The sequence below is a fragment of the Rosa rugosa genome, chromosome 1 (genome assembly GCF_958449725.1).
Source record: "Rosa rugosa chromosome 1, drRosRugo1.1, whole genome shotgun sequence".
In the NCBI taxonomy this organism is placed as follows: domain Eukaryota; kingdom Viridiplantae; phylum Streptophyta; class Magnoliopsida; order Rosales; family Rosaceae; genus Rosa; species Rosa rugosa.
In genome coordinates, this window is record NC_084820.1 from 72,261,905 (window position 1) to 72,277,470 (window position 15,566).

General features: G+C 37.3%; 1 protein-coding gene across 2 annotated transcripts; it reads right to left on the bottom strand.

Annotated features, from left to right (window-relative positions):
* Nucleotides 1-10,256: 10,256 nt before the first annotated feature.
* LOC133726748 (sulfite oxidase) lies at nt 10,257-14,743 on the bottom strand. Of its 2 annotated transcripts, XM_062154356.1 has the most exons (12): nt 14,436-14,743; nt 14,217-14,332; nt 14,070-14,132; nt 13,949-13,985; nt 13,782-13,863; nt 13,453-13,571; nt 13,210-13,305; nt 12,864-12,974; nt 12,664-12,765; nt 12,519-12,566; nt 11,727-11,942; nt 10,257-10,632 (listed from the first exon to the last, which is right to left on the bottom strand). In XM_062154356.1, the coding sequence occupies exons 1-12, from the start codon at nt 14,508-14,510 to the stop codon at nt 10,516-10,518; spliced, it is 1,182 nt and encodes a 393-aa protein (XP_062010340.1). In that variant the 5' UTR covers nt 14,511-14,743; the 3' UTR covers nt 10,257-10,515. The 2 variants fall into 2 exon arrangements, with proteins under 2 accessions (XP_062010340.1, XP_062010341.1); XM_062154357.1 differs by lacking the exons at nt 13,949-13,985; nt 14,070-14,132; nt 14,217-14,332; nt 14,436-14,743 and having other exon boundaries at nt 13,453-13,581; nt 13,782-13,836.
* Between the last annotated feature and the right edge of the window lie 823 nt (nt 14,744-15,566).

A 15,566-nucleotide genomic window follows, 5' to 3' on the forward strand; every position in this document is an offset into this window, starting at 1 on the left:
TCATCAAACAGAAGGTGTAGTTTGTGTGTTATATCATCAATAACATGTATGCATCCATGTCATGCAGAGCAAAATGGTGTCTAGAAAAGTTTAAAATGATTCATCCTTGTCATTTTGGTGAAGATCGAATAGTTAGTACAATCAACATTTGAAGATCATAATTAATTTTTCTATTATGTCGAATCACATTGGTGTTAGACAAATTTTTTTTATTTACACTAAAGTAATGCTAAGAGCATCTTTAGCATTGCTAGCCATTTTTGAGTCAAATTTTAGTCAAAGTAGCTAAAAAGTCATTTTGGCTAGCCACTTTAGAAATATGTCTGCATCAATGCTTTCTATTTTACCTAGTTTTAAATTTATATTATTTTTTAAATGAAAATCAAATAGTTTAAATGTATTTATACATTACATTAAGTAACTAAAAAAGAATGTTTTAAATTATAGAGAGTCTCATCTCGCTCTCTATATTTAGGAGTGAGATAGCTAAAAGTTATAATGGAAAGTCACTTAGGAGTCTGGTGTAGCTGGTAAAACAGATAAAAAACTAAACATGCTCTCCAAAATAGCTAAAGGATCGTCAAAATAGAGAGTTTACTAAAGATGCTCTAATAACCGAGCACAGAGCGTTGAATACTTCCCTAATACTGTACAAACATATCAAATCAACAATCACCCCAAAATATGGTGCACATTTTGTGCATTGCAAATTCGATCCTGGAAATTTCGAAGACCTTGCAGTCGAAGCTAGAATAATATCCCCAAAGTACAGTGTCTATCTGTAATAATGAGACGGAGGAAATCCAACGGCTGGGGCTTTCGCATCAAGTTATGAACAACTTCACGATGGGGTTAAGTTGTATTGTTGTAACACCTTTATCCAGCCAAGATTAGAGCTGTGAATATATGCAGACAATAATAATGGAGAGCGTGTGGACCAGAAAATGAAAGAGATGAATATGTCGGCTTCTTAGTTCTTGCCTAGCTAGCTGGATGTGATATATCCACCTCTTATCTCCCCAATTAGACATGTGTCTCTAGCCAAAAACTAAGATTTAAACGTGTATTTCTTATTTTCTGACAGAGACAAACACGTCGCCTTGGTTGGAGCCATCCTCCCAACTTGTTCTGAGCTTTGAACACCCGAGTGAATTCCAATTCAACAGCTATTTGTTTAGGGGGGCTGAAATTTGCACCCCCATAATTGCAAATTGCACACCATTTCATTTTTTTAATAATATTTTATCTCACATTTTTTACACTTCCTAAAATACCCTCAAAGTCATATTTTCCTTTTTTTTTTTTTTTTTTTGCCTTTTTGGGACTTCTCTCCCCCCCCCCCCCCCAAAACCACGACAATCTTCTCTCTTTGTTCTCCATGTACGAGCTCAAGTTGGGTTCCTCTTTCTAGCTGCGAGGTTAAAGAACAGAGACCCATCGGCGGCCTCGGAGATGTGAACAGAAAGCTTCTTGTAGCCTAGGGATCCGAGGGTGGCGTGGACAGCGTCGATTTAGGCGAATTCGACGTATCCAAGACCCAGACCCCATTTTACAATCCTCTGTGAATCTTCCGGCAGAGATCGGAAATTCAACCCAGGCCTGATTTTGGCATAAATCGGATTCGAAGTACCTTGAAGACGATCGATCTTGCAGAACCAGACCTGCTGACGTCAAGCATCAGAAGCTTCAAGCCGGAGCTTCAGAGATCGGAAAAACGCAGACCAGAGCGTCGGCAGGGACGACACCGGTCGAATTTCTTTCAAACTGTTCAAATTTCACAACTTGATTGAGATTCCAATGCTTCCTCCTCAAAAATTCAAAATCTTTCTCAACCTAACCCAGCACACCAAAACCCTTAAAATCTCAAATCTCTAGCCTTTCGCCAAAATTAAACGACTTCAAATCGCAAAAAAAAAAAATCCACCTTGCCATTAGCGCAGCCGAAACCTCCAGCCTCCGCACGATCATCATCGTAATTATGAGCATCGTTCTCCGTGTCCTCCAACGGCAGCTGTACCTGCGCGAGCATAAGATAATTGGGCTCCTTTTCCGAGGTGTGCATCCCCAATATCATCTTCTGCACCGAGTAGTCCTTCCCCGGCGGCACTTCCCGGTTCGGCAGCCACTCGACGGTGAGCGACGGCCACTCTAGGGCATGAGTTATGACTAGATCGTAGAGAAAGGGAGTGAGAGAGAGAGAGAGAGGACCCAAAAAGAAAAAAGAAAAAAAGAAGGAAAATCTGACCTTGAGGGCATTTTAGGAAGTGTAAAAAATGTGAGATGAAATATTATTAAAAAAATGAAAGGAGGTGCAATTTGCAATTATGGGCGTGCAAATTTCACTCTCCTTATTTTTTTATTCAAACAGGTGTCTATGGATGACAATCTGCTCCGCATAGTTGATATGGATGACGATCTCCTCCACAAAATAGGAATCTTTGCTTCTTCTGTAGCCGACAACACCTTATGGGCTCTTCCCGCCTTTTAAACAAAACGTGATGGAATCACCTTCACCGGAATATTCCACCGACCCACATCCACAAATACACTGTTGAGTCCATGAGTGGTTGATATTATATTCTCTGTTTGGTCCCGGATGAAATGTGAATAATTGAGACTTAGTTTATGACTTTATGTCTAATCATGTGTATTTTTTTGAGAGATGAATGAATGGATTAATTTTATAGTTAGAAATTTCATTTAGGAGGGTCAAAACATAAATGATTATTACAACGAAAAAAAATAATTTGATAACATAATTGTTCCATTTAAAATCTTTAAATAGTTGACTTATAACTTTATAAATTATCTTATTAAATTAATTTATTGGAGAATATTGATTGTGATTTCCTCTATATTAATAGAAATTGAAAAAGAAATGTATTAAACATTAAAACCGGAAAGTAAAAAGCTTAAAATTAAGCATTTAGGAGTGTCATTATGGTATTATATTATATTTTTATATAGAAAGTACAATTAATCAACAATAAAGATGAAAATATGAGAACCCTTCTCGCCCCCCTCTCTCTACGAGAATCCACCGAAGTCAAGGTCGTGGCCCTGGGAAATATTCCCACAAAGACTAAGCACCAATGGTTAATATCTTTCTGTTTTTGGAAGTGAGCCAAAATGGCTTACGGTTCACATTTTGGTGAAGAAAGAGGGAATCTAGCTATAAGAGCCAAAGATATCTCAGGCATTGTTTCTCTTATGGTTAGGGCTGGGCTCGGTTCGGTACCAGAGCCGCAGGCCCAAAACCATGTACCGTACCGACCTAGTTTGGTACATAAAATGGAGAACCAATACCGGCCACCTAAGTCGGTATACCAACTTATCGGTATACCGAGAGACTTGGTTGGTATCGGTTGGTTGGGCCTCCAACCGACTTGACTGATTGGGCCAAATTTCAATCATTTCACCTGTAATTTTAAAAAGCCCAGACCAATAAGTAAATGAAAAAATCAGAAAAATAAGTATATAACTCTCATTCATGATACATCAACTTCATTGCATCATTTCATCACTTAATTGTTCATACTTCATACTTTATACAAATTCAGAAATTCCAATTCATAGTTCATAAAATCACTTCACTGAAAAAGTTCATAAAAATGTACAATAATCTGAATAACTAACTTGAAAGTTCATGTGAAGAAACAAGGGAATTAAACAAAACATCAAATAGACAGTAGCAGTTGAACCAAAATTCTGCAATCTGCAATCTGCCAAACTGCAATGTTGCCAAACACATGAAATTTGGTGCTCAGCAATGAACCAAAAATCTAATAACACTTAAGAGAAGACTGCATCACTTATAAGTTATAATCTCGATTAGGTTTGAAGCAAGTCAAAGTGTCAAACAACTATTTTAACTTCACAAACATACAATAATTAAAACAAGCTAGTTAGAGATGGAATTAGACAACTGCATACCTTACAAGCACCTGTAGGCTGCTAGAGTGCTAGACATCAGTTTCAACAGAAGTGGTACTGTTAATTGATGATGCATCAATTCCCTGATTAAAAGCATTATCTGCAAAAGAACAAAAAAGAGGTTAATAACAATATTATGCTTGCTCAGTTATGAATAAGAAAATCCACATTTTCAGTGGCTTACCCCTCTCAAGTTCCTCCAAAGTGTGGTACATCTCAAGATCATCTTCAGTGGGATCTTTATAGAAGTTTGGGGGATCAGATTTTAACCAATCCGAAGTGCAAACAAGGGCTTCCACCATTTTTGGTGTCAATGAAGCTCTAAAAGGATCCACCACTCTTGATCCTAAACTGAATGCATTCTCCGAAGCCACTGTTGAGCATGGAATAGCAAAAATATCCTTTGCTAGCTTTGATAGGACTGGATAGGTTTGCTCATTGGCCTTCCACCACTTGTGAATTTCAAAATTCTTTGCGAAGAGGCTCACATACCTATCCGATAAATATTGATCAACTTCATTTCTTATGCATTGGGATTGCTCAGCCATCCTCTCCCTTGCTATTTGCCTGCTCACTTCATCAAGGTTCTCCAAGTCATCCCCATCCAATCCAAAATCTTCTGCAATGCTTTGTTCAGTTTGGTTGCTGCCTTCGCTGCCCTTATATTCATCATACATGTTCAGCAATATTTTCTTCAAGTCCCCTTGTATTGAGTTAATCGTTTCATAGCTTGCATGGACCTTTTCCATAGCTACTTTTGCCCACTGTAGCTTGTATCTTGGGTCAAGAACATTAGCTATCATGACTATCTTGTTCACCGATTCGAAGCTTCCCCAATATTTGTTGAACTTGGTCTTCATTGAAGTGGCAACCCTCTTTAAAACTTCATCTTCTGCATTCATGGCCTTGTCAATCTCAGTTTGCAAAGTTATCATTTCAACAAATAATATATTTGCTGTGATTTTTTTCCAAGCACTAAGCCGAACCGTAGCTTCATAAAACTTCTTCAAGAATAAGCAAAAGGCTTGTGCATTCCTCCAGTCCTCATTAGATGGGGGTCCAGCCCTACTGCCATTTTTGTCAGTTTCATCGAAATATGCTTTAAACTGACAATCTTCTTCAGCCATTCTTCCAAACACAGTCTCATACTTGAGTGCAGCTTCAAGCATGAGATATGTGCTATTCCATCTTGTGATTACATCTAATGGAACATTGGCATTTGCCCTGCATTGTTCCAAAACAGCAAACTCCCTGAACTTGTCAAGTCTTTGCGATGAACTCCTAACATACTTAGCACAGTTCCATATAGCAGCAATCCCAGCTTCTAACTCCTTCAAACCATCCTTAACTATTAAATTTATGATGTGGCATGCACATCTTAAATGTAAAAACTGTCCCCCAAACATCAAAGTCTTGTAACCCCTCAACCTTCTCATCATGTATGCCACAGCTACATCATTAGCGCTAGCATTGTCTACCGTGATGGTAAACACTTTAGTGATCTCCCACTGCCTCAAACACTGCTCTACTACCCTTCCAATCTCCTCTCCCTTATGACTAGTAATTGTACAAAAGTTTATGATCCTTTTGTGCAATTTCCAGTCACTGTCCATAAAATGGGCAGTTAACACCAAGTAATTTATATTCTGGATCGATGTCCAAGTGTCGGTGGTAATTGAGATCCTTGTCTCATTTGCCCTTAATTGACTCAACAATACAGCCTTTTCAAAATTAAACCTATCTAAGACACCCTTAGCAACCTGCTTTCTGTTCATTCCTGGACAAGATGGCTCCAATTCTTTACAGAAAGCTTGAAATCCTTCTTTCTCTACATGCCTAAAAGGAAGTTCATCCTTGATAATCATATCTATGCACCTATCATCACACCTCTTCCGGTTATACTTATGGTATGTTGGAGCTCCACTCACATTATCCTTATTCAACTTAGCCTGCTTGGGATCAGATTCTCCGTTTAATGGATGAGTGCCACATTTCCTAGTATGTGACCACATTGAGCTTGTCCCATTTTTTTTAGTATCACACAAGACTTTCTCATTACAATAGTTACAAGTGCACCAACATGTATCTATTTGGTCTGAGTTCGGGAGTTTGCATCTAGTAAAATGTGCCCAAAGAGGACTTTTGTTAGCAGGTTCTTTTCTTTTCTGCCCAATTACAGCAGGGGGTTGTATGTTGTCACTGCCAGGTTCAGATTCAACACCAGAACCTGAACCTAAAGCAGAAGGTGGGAGTGTTTGAGTGGGTGGTCCTAAAGGGGACTGCCCTAAAGCTGCAGTAGACTCTATATGCATGGCAGAACTAATAGAAGGGCTTGAGCTACTTGTTTGACTCAGATTTCCACTTTGTGTACCCATAGCTACAGAAAAAGAAAGAAAACAAAAACCATAAATTAACAAAACCCAACAACAGTTCACACATCACAAGTTCACATAGCATCAAAGCTTCACAAATTTGTTCACTAATTGGTCTAATTCAACAAAAATGTCAAAAACAGTTCCATAGTTTGGTACATAAACTGACCTCTTGCTCCAAACGTTTGCTCCAATGCTCCTATTCTGCTCGAGCTTGAAGCCTTCAATGCTTGAGATTGGAAAATAAATTGAGTAAGAGACACATAAAAAAATAATAATAATAAAAAACATATTGGAACAAAAAATAACACAAAAGACTTGTCATTGACTGATTTCTGATTACAGAATGTCAGAATTCCCTCAATTCAGTCAATTCACATCAACAAGATGCAAAGATAAAAAGAACCAAAACTAAGGAAGTATCCTTAGTTTGACTAACCTTCGATCAATGATGATGGAAGCATGAACTGTTAAGTTTGAAAATGCCTGATTAATAGTACGAAACATTACAAATTAAAACTAGACCACATAACTATACCACATAATCATTACATTACAACCTAATCAAACATTACATTAAAACTGGACCAAAAAAATGCAACCTAATCAAACATTCAAACAAAAATAAGAGCTCTATATCAGTATATCAACATTCAATCTCTATAATGACAAAAACAATCAATTATCAAACAAAGTTACAAAGTCACAGACTGAACCTCACCTCTATAATAATTATGAGCTTTTAGCTTTCCAAATCTCTAAAATACGGATTTAGATCGATCCGATCCGTTAATGATCCGGCCCGTTTTTGTAATAATAAAATATTATTTTTTTATTAATATATTATTTTTAAAAATATATATATAATATAAAATATAAAGAATTTCTAATACAAATTTTTTGCAGAAATCTAAGGGACAGTCCATCACCCAAGATTCCAAGAAGCATTAAGAATTTTGATAATGTAATTCTACTTTTGGTGATACTTTTTATGTTGTTTTAATATTTTATTAATATCTTATGAGATATCATGATATAAATTTAATATTACTATTTAAAATTTTAAAATATTTGAAATTATAAACGGGTCGGATTAGCGGATCGGGTATTCGTTAATCCGGCGGATACAGATTTGGATCGAGCTATCAATGATCCGCCGGGTTAACGGAGCGGGTTTGGATCGAATTTTTTTTTAAGTAAACGGGTTTGGATTTAGGTCGATCCGGTCCATTTACAGGTCTACATGATATCCAAAAGCAAAGACCCAAACAAAAAACAAAGCCCAGAATTAGTTAATCACCAAAACGTGAAAACCTAGAACATCACATAATTGAGAGACCCTGCAGAGATCAATTCAAACAAAAAAAATAAAGTAATGGGTTCAGAACTCACAGCAACAGAGATCGATCCACTTGAAAGAGACCGATTCGATTTCAGTTGAGATTAGTGGCAACAGAGATCGAATCCACTTGAGATTCAACATCAGCAAGCAAGATGCAAAACAACAAAAACATTAGAAATCACTCAACTTAGAACATGAATTGAATGAATCCAAGAGCAGATGATTCACTAACTAAAATTAAAACAAAAATTAACCAAAAGGGAAGACTCACCGGCCGTAGACGAGAGGTGGATAGTTTCTGTGTTTGATTCTTGGATAGTTTGGGCTTCGAAGGAGAGATCGAGTCAACGAGAGGTGGAGAGGGTTTGAGTCTGAGAGAGACTCGATAGTGAGGCTGTGAGGGACTGAATGATCTTTCTGAATCCACCCTTAGGGTTTGGTAAGTTTTAGTTTAATCCAACGGTTATAATTTAATATGCAATAAAACTATTAATAATCAACGGTTCAGATCAATAGATATAAAAAATATATAAATAAATAAATAATATATATTATATACGGTTCGGTACGGTATATCGTATTTTTTAAAAAATCAGTACCAATACCGTACCGTCATCTGTATCTCGATTCGGTAATACCGTACCAATAGTTCGGCTACCGAAAACGTCAGCTACCGACTTCTTTGGCTCGGCTCGAACACGGCTGGCCGGTTTGACTCGGCTGAAAATGCCAGCCCTACTTATGGTTGCGGAATTGCAGATAGTAACAAGAAGTCAAGAACCCTACTGTTGTTTAGTGGTGGTTTCAAATCACACTCGCCCACAGGAGGAGTCAGAACATGTGCTAATCAATCAGGTAAGGTTAACTTATATTAGTAGGGTTATGGCAGACAGGTAAAGCCAGAGAGAAAAACAAAAGGATTAGAAAGAAGAAGAAGAAGAATGCAGACAGGACAGGACAGGCTTAGGTGCTCGAAAGTACTGGAAGAGAGCGATGGAGGAATGAGAGTGGTTCATCCAAACTTTGCTGATGTAATATTTTCTCATATATATCATATGCGAAATTTATTATTGATGGAGAAAATGCTTTCTTCCTTGGTGATCATAACTGCTCAATAGTTAAATTGACTCCTTGCTTTGTTCACACACTCGAGTCTATCCCTACTTATCTCTCTTTACCCCGAAAGAAAGGTTATAAACTTATAATAAGACCTTCCAAGACTTCAAGTTGAAACCTTTCGCAACACTTGGTCTTTTTTATTTCAAGAAAAAAACAACAAAGAAAACCTTTAGGAGTGACTGAAAAAGACTCAAAACACAACAGACTTCTTTAGTATTGCTCTTTGTACTTGTTACAGTATCTCAGTATCTAGATGACCGCGCGAAATAATCCTACTTTTCGAAAACGTTTTCAGAGATCCTTTGCCAATTATGTTCCTGCATGCTTTGTTTTCTACTACAAAAATTATAATCCTACTTCTATTAGGAAAAAAATCCATTAAAGAAGTGATTAAATGGCATCCCTCTAAAAAGAATTATATTAAGCTTAATTTTGATGGATCAGTTAAAATGAATTGTTATAGTGCTGGTGGCTTTAATTATCTTCAGGAATGAAAATGGAGACCCCATTTTAGCTGCCTCTAAAAACTTGGGAAGCTCTGATGTTCTCACTACGTACTAAAGCTCTAGCCCTAAGAGTTGGACTACGTACGAAAGTGTTGCTAGATAGTATCATGCCATCATGGGATCCATTAATCCCCCTTGGAGGATCAAATTCACTGTCCAAGACATTGTCCTTAGCAAGGAAGCTGAATTCAGTTACTTTAAAGTATATCAAAAGAGAAGTAAATTTTTTAGCGGATGCTATTGAGGATATGCCACAGCTCTTCGATCGGCTTAAGTATGGAGAAACTCACTTCCTCTCTCTGCTGCAGATGCCTTCCATTTTGATAATCTAGCTTAAGACCTGATACAGTTGCACACGATATGATACATGACATGAACACAAATGAAATTAGAAGGTTTTGGTTTGAGGTTTATTGATTTGGTTTCATATAAAGTTACCACGATAAGAACACAAATTTTAATGGTTCGGTATAGTGTTAATCAGTTAATACCATAAGAATCATTAGCATAAGAGTATTCTTGTAAATTTTGAGTTTCTCTATCTAACATACATTAGAAATCCCGATGCATCTCTTTAATTCATTGGATCCCTTTTCTCAATCTTCATGACAACAACTTCAACTATCAACTTTAAAAAAAATATATATATATATATATATATTTAGTAAAATTATAAGATGTTGTAAGTAAAATTTAGTTATTTTCTCAACAGGTCTTAATAGGTTTAAACTTTAAACGGTTAACACGAAATCAAATTATTCGGTTTTAGTTTTTACATCCTCCAAACATTAACTTAACAGTTTGTTATTGTGTTTCACGATTAATACATGAAACAAACTTATACGACACGACACGGTGTTTTACAAGGTCACAAGTTGAATTAAAGGGTTTTCTTTGTAATTGTATTTCTCAATAATAAAAAAACAACCTATTTCTCAAACAGGATTTCGGGGCTGATTTTGTGCAATGGGAAAGGCGGAAAGCTATTTTTAAAGTCACAAGGTATAATAGCAACTTAAACATAATCACCAACTAAATATTCGAGGCAAATACTCTTCAACAACCCTCTTAAAAGTCTTAACATCCTTAGCACACTAATAAACATTTTATTACTCGCACATGGAAAATATAAGGGCGCTAGTCAATGTATTCCAAAGAGAAAGCAGCAGCAGCAGCCATCAGATTACAACTTTCAGGTATTTAACGCATTATTTTTCTTTAGTCTTTCTCGTGTTGTTTTGATCTACAAATTTGAGTGGCCAACTCGAACTTGTACTCTATGCCATGAAGTGTTCAGTATCCCTCTCAAGTTCCAAATGTCCTCCACTTTTTCAGGTTGTACATTTGCTGCTGAATCCACCTGCACATCAAAGATGTCGAGGACCATGAGACTTGAGCATATACTATTCAGTGTAAATGACTAAAATTTTATACACATTATGAATGCAGGTAAAAAGAAAAATCTGTCATTGAATGGGTATAGAATACAGCAGATATGATCACAGGATATACAGTATTGAGTCATAACATGTCGATGAAGCAGGTAACAAGGATAAGAAGTTTCACAAGTTCAAACACGTGGTCAGAACTTGAATCTTCTAGTGCTAGAAGTCTACCAAAAGGTCATGCACAGTTTTTTGGCAACTCAACCAGAAAAACCAGTAGTTTTGCAGACCAATGCACAAGCATGTGTCAGAATTTTGAAACATGTGATTAATATCTATTGTATAGCTTCACGGATGTAAAAAATGTACCTTCATATTCATATGAATTACATTCAGGCATATATAATAAATGGCCATCCAAGAAAGTCAGCTTTTGGTTTGTCAATAATATATCATTCGGAAGTCAAGCACAAGCACATAAGCTTATCCAGGAAGGAAAATTAAATAATCAAGCATCTCGTAGATCAAACAGATAATGGTGCATGATACACGATAGGAGGGGTAAAATAGTTAAATAACATAGGAGAATGCTTCTAAACACTGCTCCTATGGTTGTACTAATTCTTTAAACCAGCATTCATATTGACTGGGTTATGGGTCATACAGGTTGTGTCATTAGATCCCCCGGTAGCCAATGATAAATTCAAAATTACAAAAATCTTCACCACAAACTTTAGGTAAAGTTAGTTGAAAACAAGGGCCTTCTGGGTGAAAGGTCTTCTGAGCCAAGAGTCCAACCACTGGTCAAACTGGCCAAACCCTTCAAATGATAAGGGTTTTACAGAAATGGGTTAGTTGATAGTCCAGGTGTATATATAAAGTTGAGTCCAAACATTATGAACTTTGTAAGCTACAACTGTAACTTCTGATATGGGCTATTTTAGATGGTAAGCATCCTATTCACAAATTTGATGTCGAGGATTAGATATGAATTGGTGCATGTAAACTTCCTAATTCTAGGAAATTGTATCATTGTAAATAATATGTTATCAGAATCAACGAAACATACTGCTTTTGCAACAATTTGAGTGCTCTGTTGGACATCAACCATGGCCTCAAAAAGTACCCATGCCCATTTATCACTGCATGCGGCCTCTGCAATATATGGGATGCCAGTTTTCTGATGTCTAGATGCTTCTACCCAGGTATTGCCACCATCAACAGACACATCAACTCTCTCGATGCCACGACCACCTCCTGATGCTGCATAACCACTGACTTTTACCTGTACAACCCATATTCAGAAAGGATTAAAACCAACAAGACCATTGCAAACCCAGTTCCCCACCATATCAGGTACTGTGGCAGCAAATCAATAGTGTTGAACATGATCAAGAAGGGAAGTGTGCAATGCATAAGGACTACGAAAAAAACAACCAATTACCAAGGTTGCAGGATAAAAGAATGAAGGGGAAAACTGAGTATTTTGAACCTTCACAGTTTTGCAGGCTGAAGGGAAGTGTGCAATGCATAAGGACTATGAAAAAAACAACCAATTACCATGGTTGCAGGATAAAAGAATGAAGGGGAAAACTGAGTATTTTGAACCTTCACAGTTTTGCAGGCAGTTCAAAAGCTGTTTAGCAATATAAGTAATCAAATACCTATGCTATGAGAAGGTAAAGACACTTGAGAGCTTTGACCTTTACCATGCATGCTGAAAGAGACTTATTGAATTGGAATATGAAGCTAAAACAGCAGCAATTCAGGTCTTTGTACATGCCATAATGTAAAGTAAACAATAGACATATTCAATTGCATAAAGAGATGAAAAATATTGCAGTTTGCAAACAGAACTAACCTTTCCAGGCTTTATTGCATTCACATCCTCTAAAGAACAAATTACACACTGTCAATCAGCAATATCTTATGTCAGCCAAATAAAACAGACTGTAATTGAGAAAATTCATGGCAATTCCGCAAAAGGTGAGATCGGCTTTCCATACCTGAACAGGAAAATCCATTTGTGGCCTCCTGGTGGACCAATTAATGTTATCCCAGTTTACTGAAGGTGGAAACATTTTGTAGTCCTTTTGCATAAAGAAGCCCTGCAAGGTTGTCAGGTAAGTTTGAATCATACAAATATCTGTGATATGATAGAAAAAAAGATTACTATGAATAATAAACCGAAGAATCCATTTCCAACCTGACATTCCTCTGCAATGACATTAATAGAATCAAGCCATTTAACAGAACGGGCACCTATAACACCAGGTACAACTCCACGCAATGGATACCCATGATCCCTGTTTAGGGTCTTCATAAGAGAATATAAAACAAAACCCAATGTGAGACTGATATACTGATGCCATGTGCCAAAAAATTGATCACTAGAGGATCTACCAGGCAGAAATTAAAAGGAGACAAAGTAAAAAATTACAAGGCCGACCAAAATGCAACAGGTACATAACCAAATCCTTATGCAATAAACCAGAAACATGTGATTGATAAGCAATGCTGAACAAATGGCATAACTGTAGGATTCAACTTACCTCTCCATTCATCTCATAAGCAAGTAAAACATCTGCTTCTGGGTTTGTGGCCTGAATCAATGGAATTGATGCCTTGTAGGGGCCTCCATTCTCCTCCTATAAGATGTAATCATTGCTCTAACTATTAGAATGAATTAGAATGAAAAAATGATTTCTTTTTGCTAACGTAAAATCTCTTTATCTACCAAAAAACATCTAAAAACCAAAGAAATGACTTCAGATATTAAGTATCCAAGCTTGTACCTTACACCTATCAACGCTCACAAACTCGACATGTTTTCCACCAGATTTAGTTGCGCCTGTCAACTTTGGTATTCCCACAAGTTCAAGCACATCAGCCAATTTCGCACCACCCCATACAGCTGTAATGAGCTTGAAGACAATTTATAACAGTTAACACCTATACTAGCGAAAAGTTCTCTGACAAGACAAATGATAGATAACAGATATTCATGCAGATATAATCTAGTTGGGAAATCAAAGACCACCGTTACATAAATGCTTGATGCTAAGTTTGTGAGAAAAAGAGAACAGTAAAAATTCGTCGATGAAACAATGAAAGAGCAACAAACCATTTCCTATAGCAGAAACATCCCACCCTACTCCCTTGACAGTCCGAGTTTGGCTCATAGCTGTCCTCCTATTACCTGCACACTGATTAATCCACACCAATCAAATCCCACCGCAGTCGAATAACACAATAAATTTCTTCAAAACCAAATGCATAACAGTAAGATACCTGCAATGTAGCAGTGACATTATACTTTGGAAGCGCCCTGTGATCACACAAGAACTCAATTCCTTTACACTAAGAACATATTGATTAACAAAAATCACATCAACTATTGCACACAACTCACTTGATATCATTCAAAAACAGCTGCTTCGGATTTTCGATCAATCCGGTTATGGAAACAGAGTAGCTAAAATTTGCAGAACAAGTTAGTAACACTGCATATGGAAGATTTTGAAAGCTGTTGATTGATTAGGTTTAGGGATTTAGAGACCTGTGGATGTCATCGACTACTGGAATAGGACCGTGGTTTCTCTTGTAGAAGAACTCCACCGGAGTGACGTAAGCGGCGCCGAGAGCTGAGCGCGGTGGCTCGGCGTTGAAAGGCTCCTGTGATTCAAAGATTGAATTTCAGGAACGATTTTTTCAGAGATAAGAATCAAAGAGACTGAACTGAAGAAGAAGAATAAGAAGGATATGAGAGAAGACTGACCTTGGCATTGATTTTGAGGCTCGGATGTCGAGGCGGCTCCCGCGAGTAATCTGAAGGACCAGTGACGCCGGGCATTTTCGACTTTTCCGACGAGTTTTCCGATTGCCAAAGAGAGAGACAAAAGAGTTGTGAACTAGTGATGCGGTCGAAGAGGACTTAAGCTCATTGGGGCTAACGAGTGACAGGTGGCGGTGGCGTACTTGTTTGGACTGTTGCGGGTGGCGGAGGTCCGAATTGGGTCTCAAATAGTCCAAAAACCCGAATTTTATAATGGCGCGGAACCGGGTTTGAAACCGGAGGCGCCCTTTGTTTCCCAGATCAATTGTACATATTATTGCTGCAAATGCCTTCATCATACTTATGGTAATGGAGCGAGGTGAGGGTTATCGAAACTTCTACTCTAGTGTACATGATTTATTAATGGCTCAAAGTCGGACCATCAACAGTCTTCACACACCATCAAATCATGCACGCATGTATAAGTAGAAATTTCGGAGTATTATATGGTCTATGCTTATGGATGGTGGTTATCAAAACAGTAGACAGCATGTCGTGTTCAACTACAAGTTGATGTCGTGTTATCAACTAAAATGTACACTAGGCTGTTGGCTTTGGCATTGATGGAGGATTGGGAAAATGGAAAACAGGTGATGGTTAATGTGCTGAAGCATAATGTCATGAACAAAGGTGGTGTTTAGAAAGGAGAAGGAAAGCCATGGTGGAACTGGAAGATGAGAACCTGTGGAGGCCTTGTGTAGATCATTTATGTAATTTTTCAACAAAATTGAAAATCGTTAAGACATTCATAATCGTGATTTATCAGTTATGAACATGAACGGTTCATGAAATTTGATTTGTCCATTGATTTGATCTAGTTCGGTACCTTAACAATTAGCAATTTGGATGAAAATTTTCAGAAGTGATCTACTCATGCATACATAAACATCTAACGATTGATTTGCCGTAATGTAATCGAAAAGCCAAACCGTTGATTAGACAGTTCTCAGAAGTACTACTTGCATAATCGGAAGAAATAACAAAATCTACTTGCAATTTAACATATGACACTCTCAGAGCATTACACCAAATGCACACAAATTTTATATCATGTTGTAAAGCATAATCCCCTAG

Coding starts and splice junctions, on each gene's coding strand:
- LOC133726748 (XM_062154356.1), bottom strand. CDS start 14,510: ATGCCCGGCGTCACTGGTCCTTCAGATTACTCGCGGGAGCCGCCTCGA. Junction 14,333..14,435: donor GCCTCAAAATCAATGCCAAG/GTCAGTCTTCTC, acceptor TTTGAATCACAG/GAGCCTTTCAACGCCGAGCC. Junction 12,766..12,863: donor TCATTGCAGAGGAATGTCAG/GTTGGAAATGGA, acceptor ACAACCTTGCAG/GGCTTCTTTATGCAAAAGGA.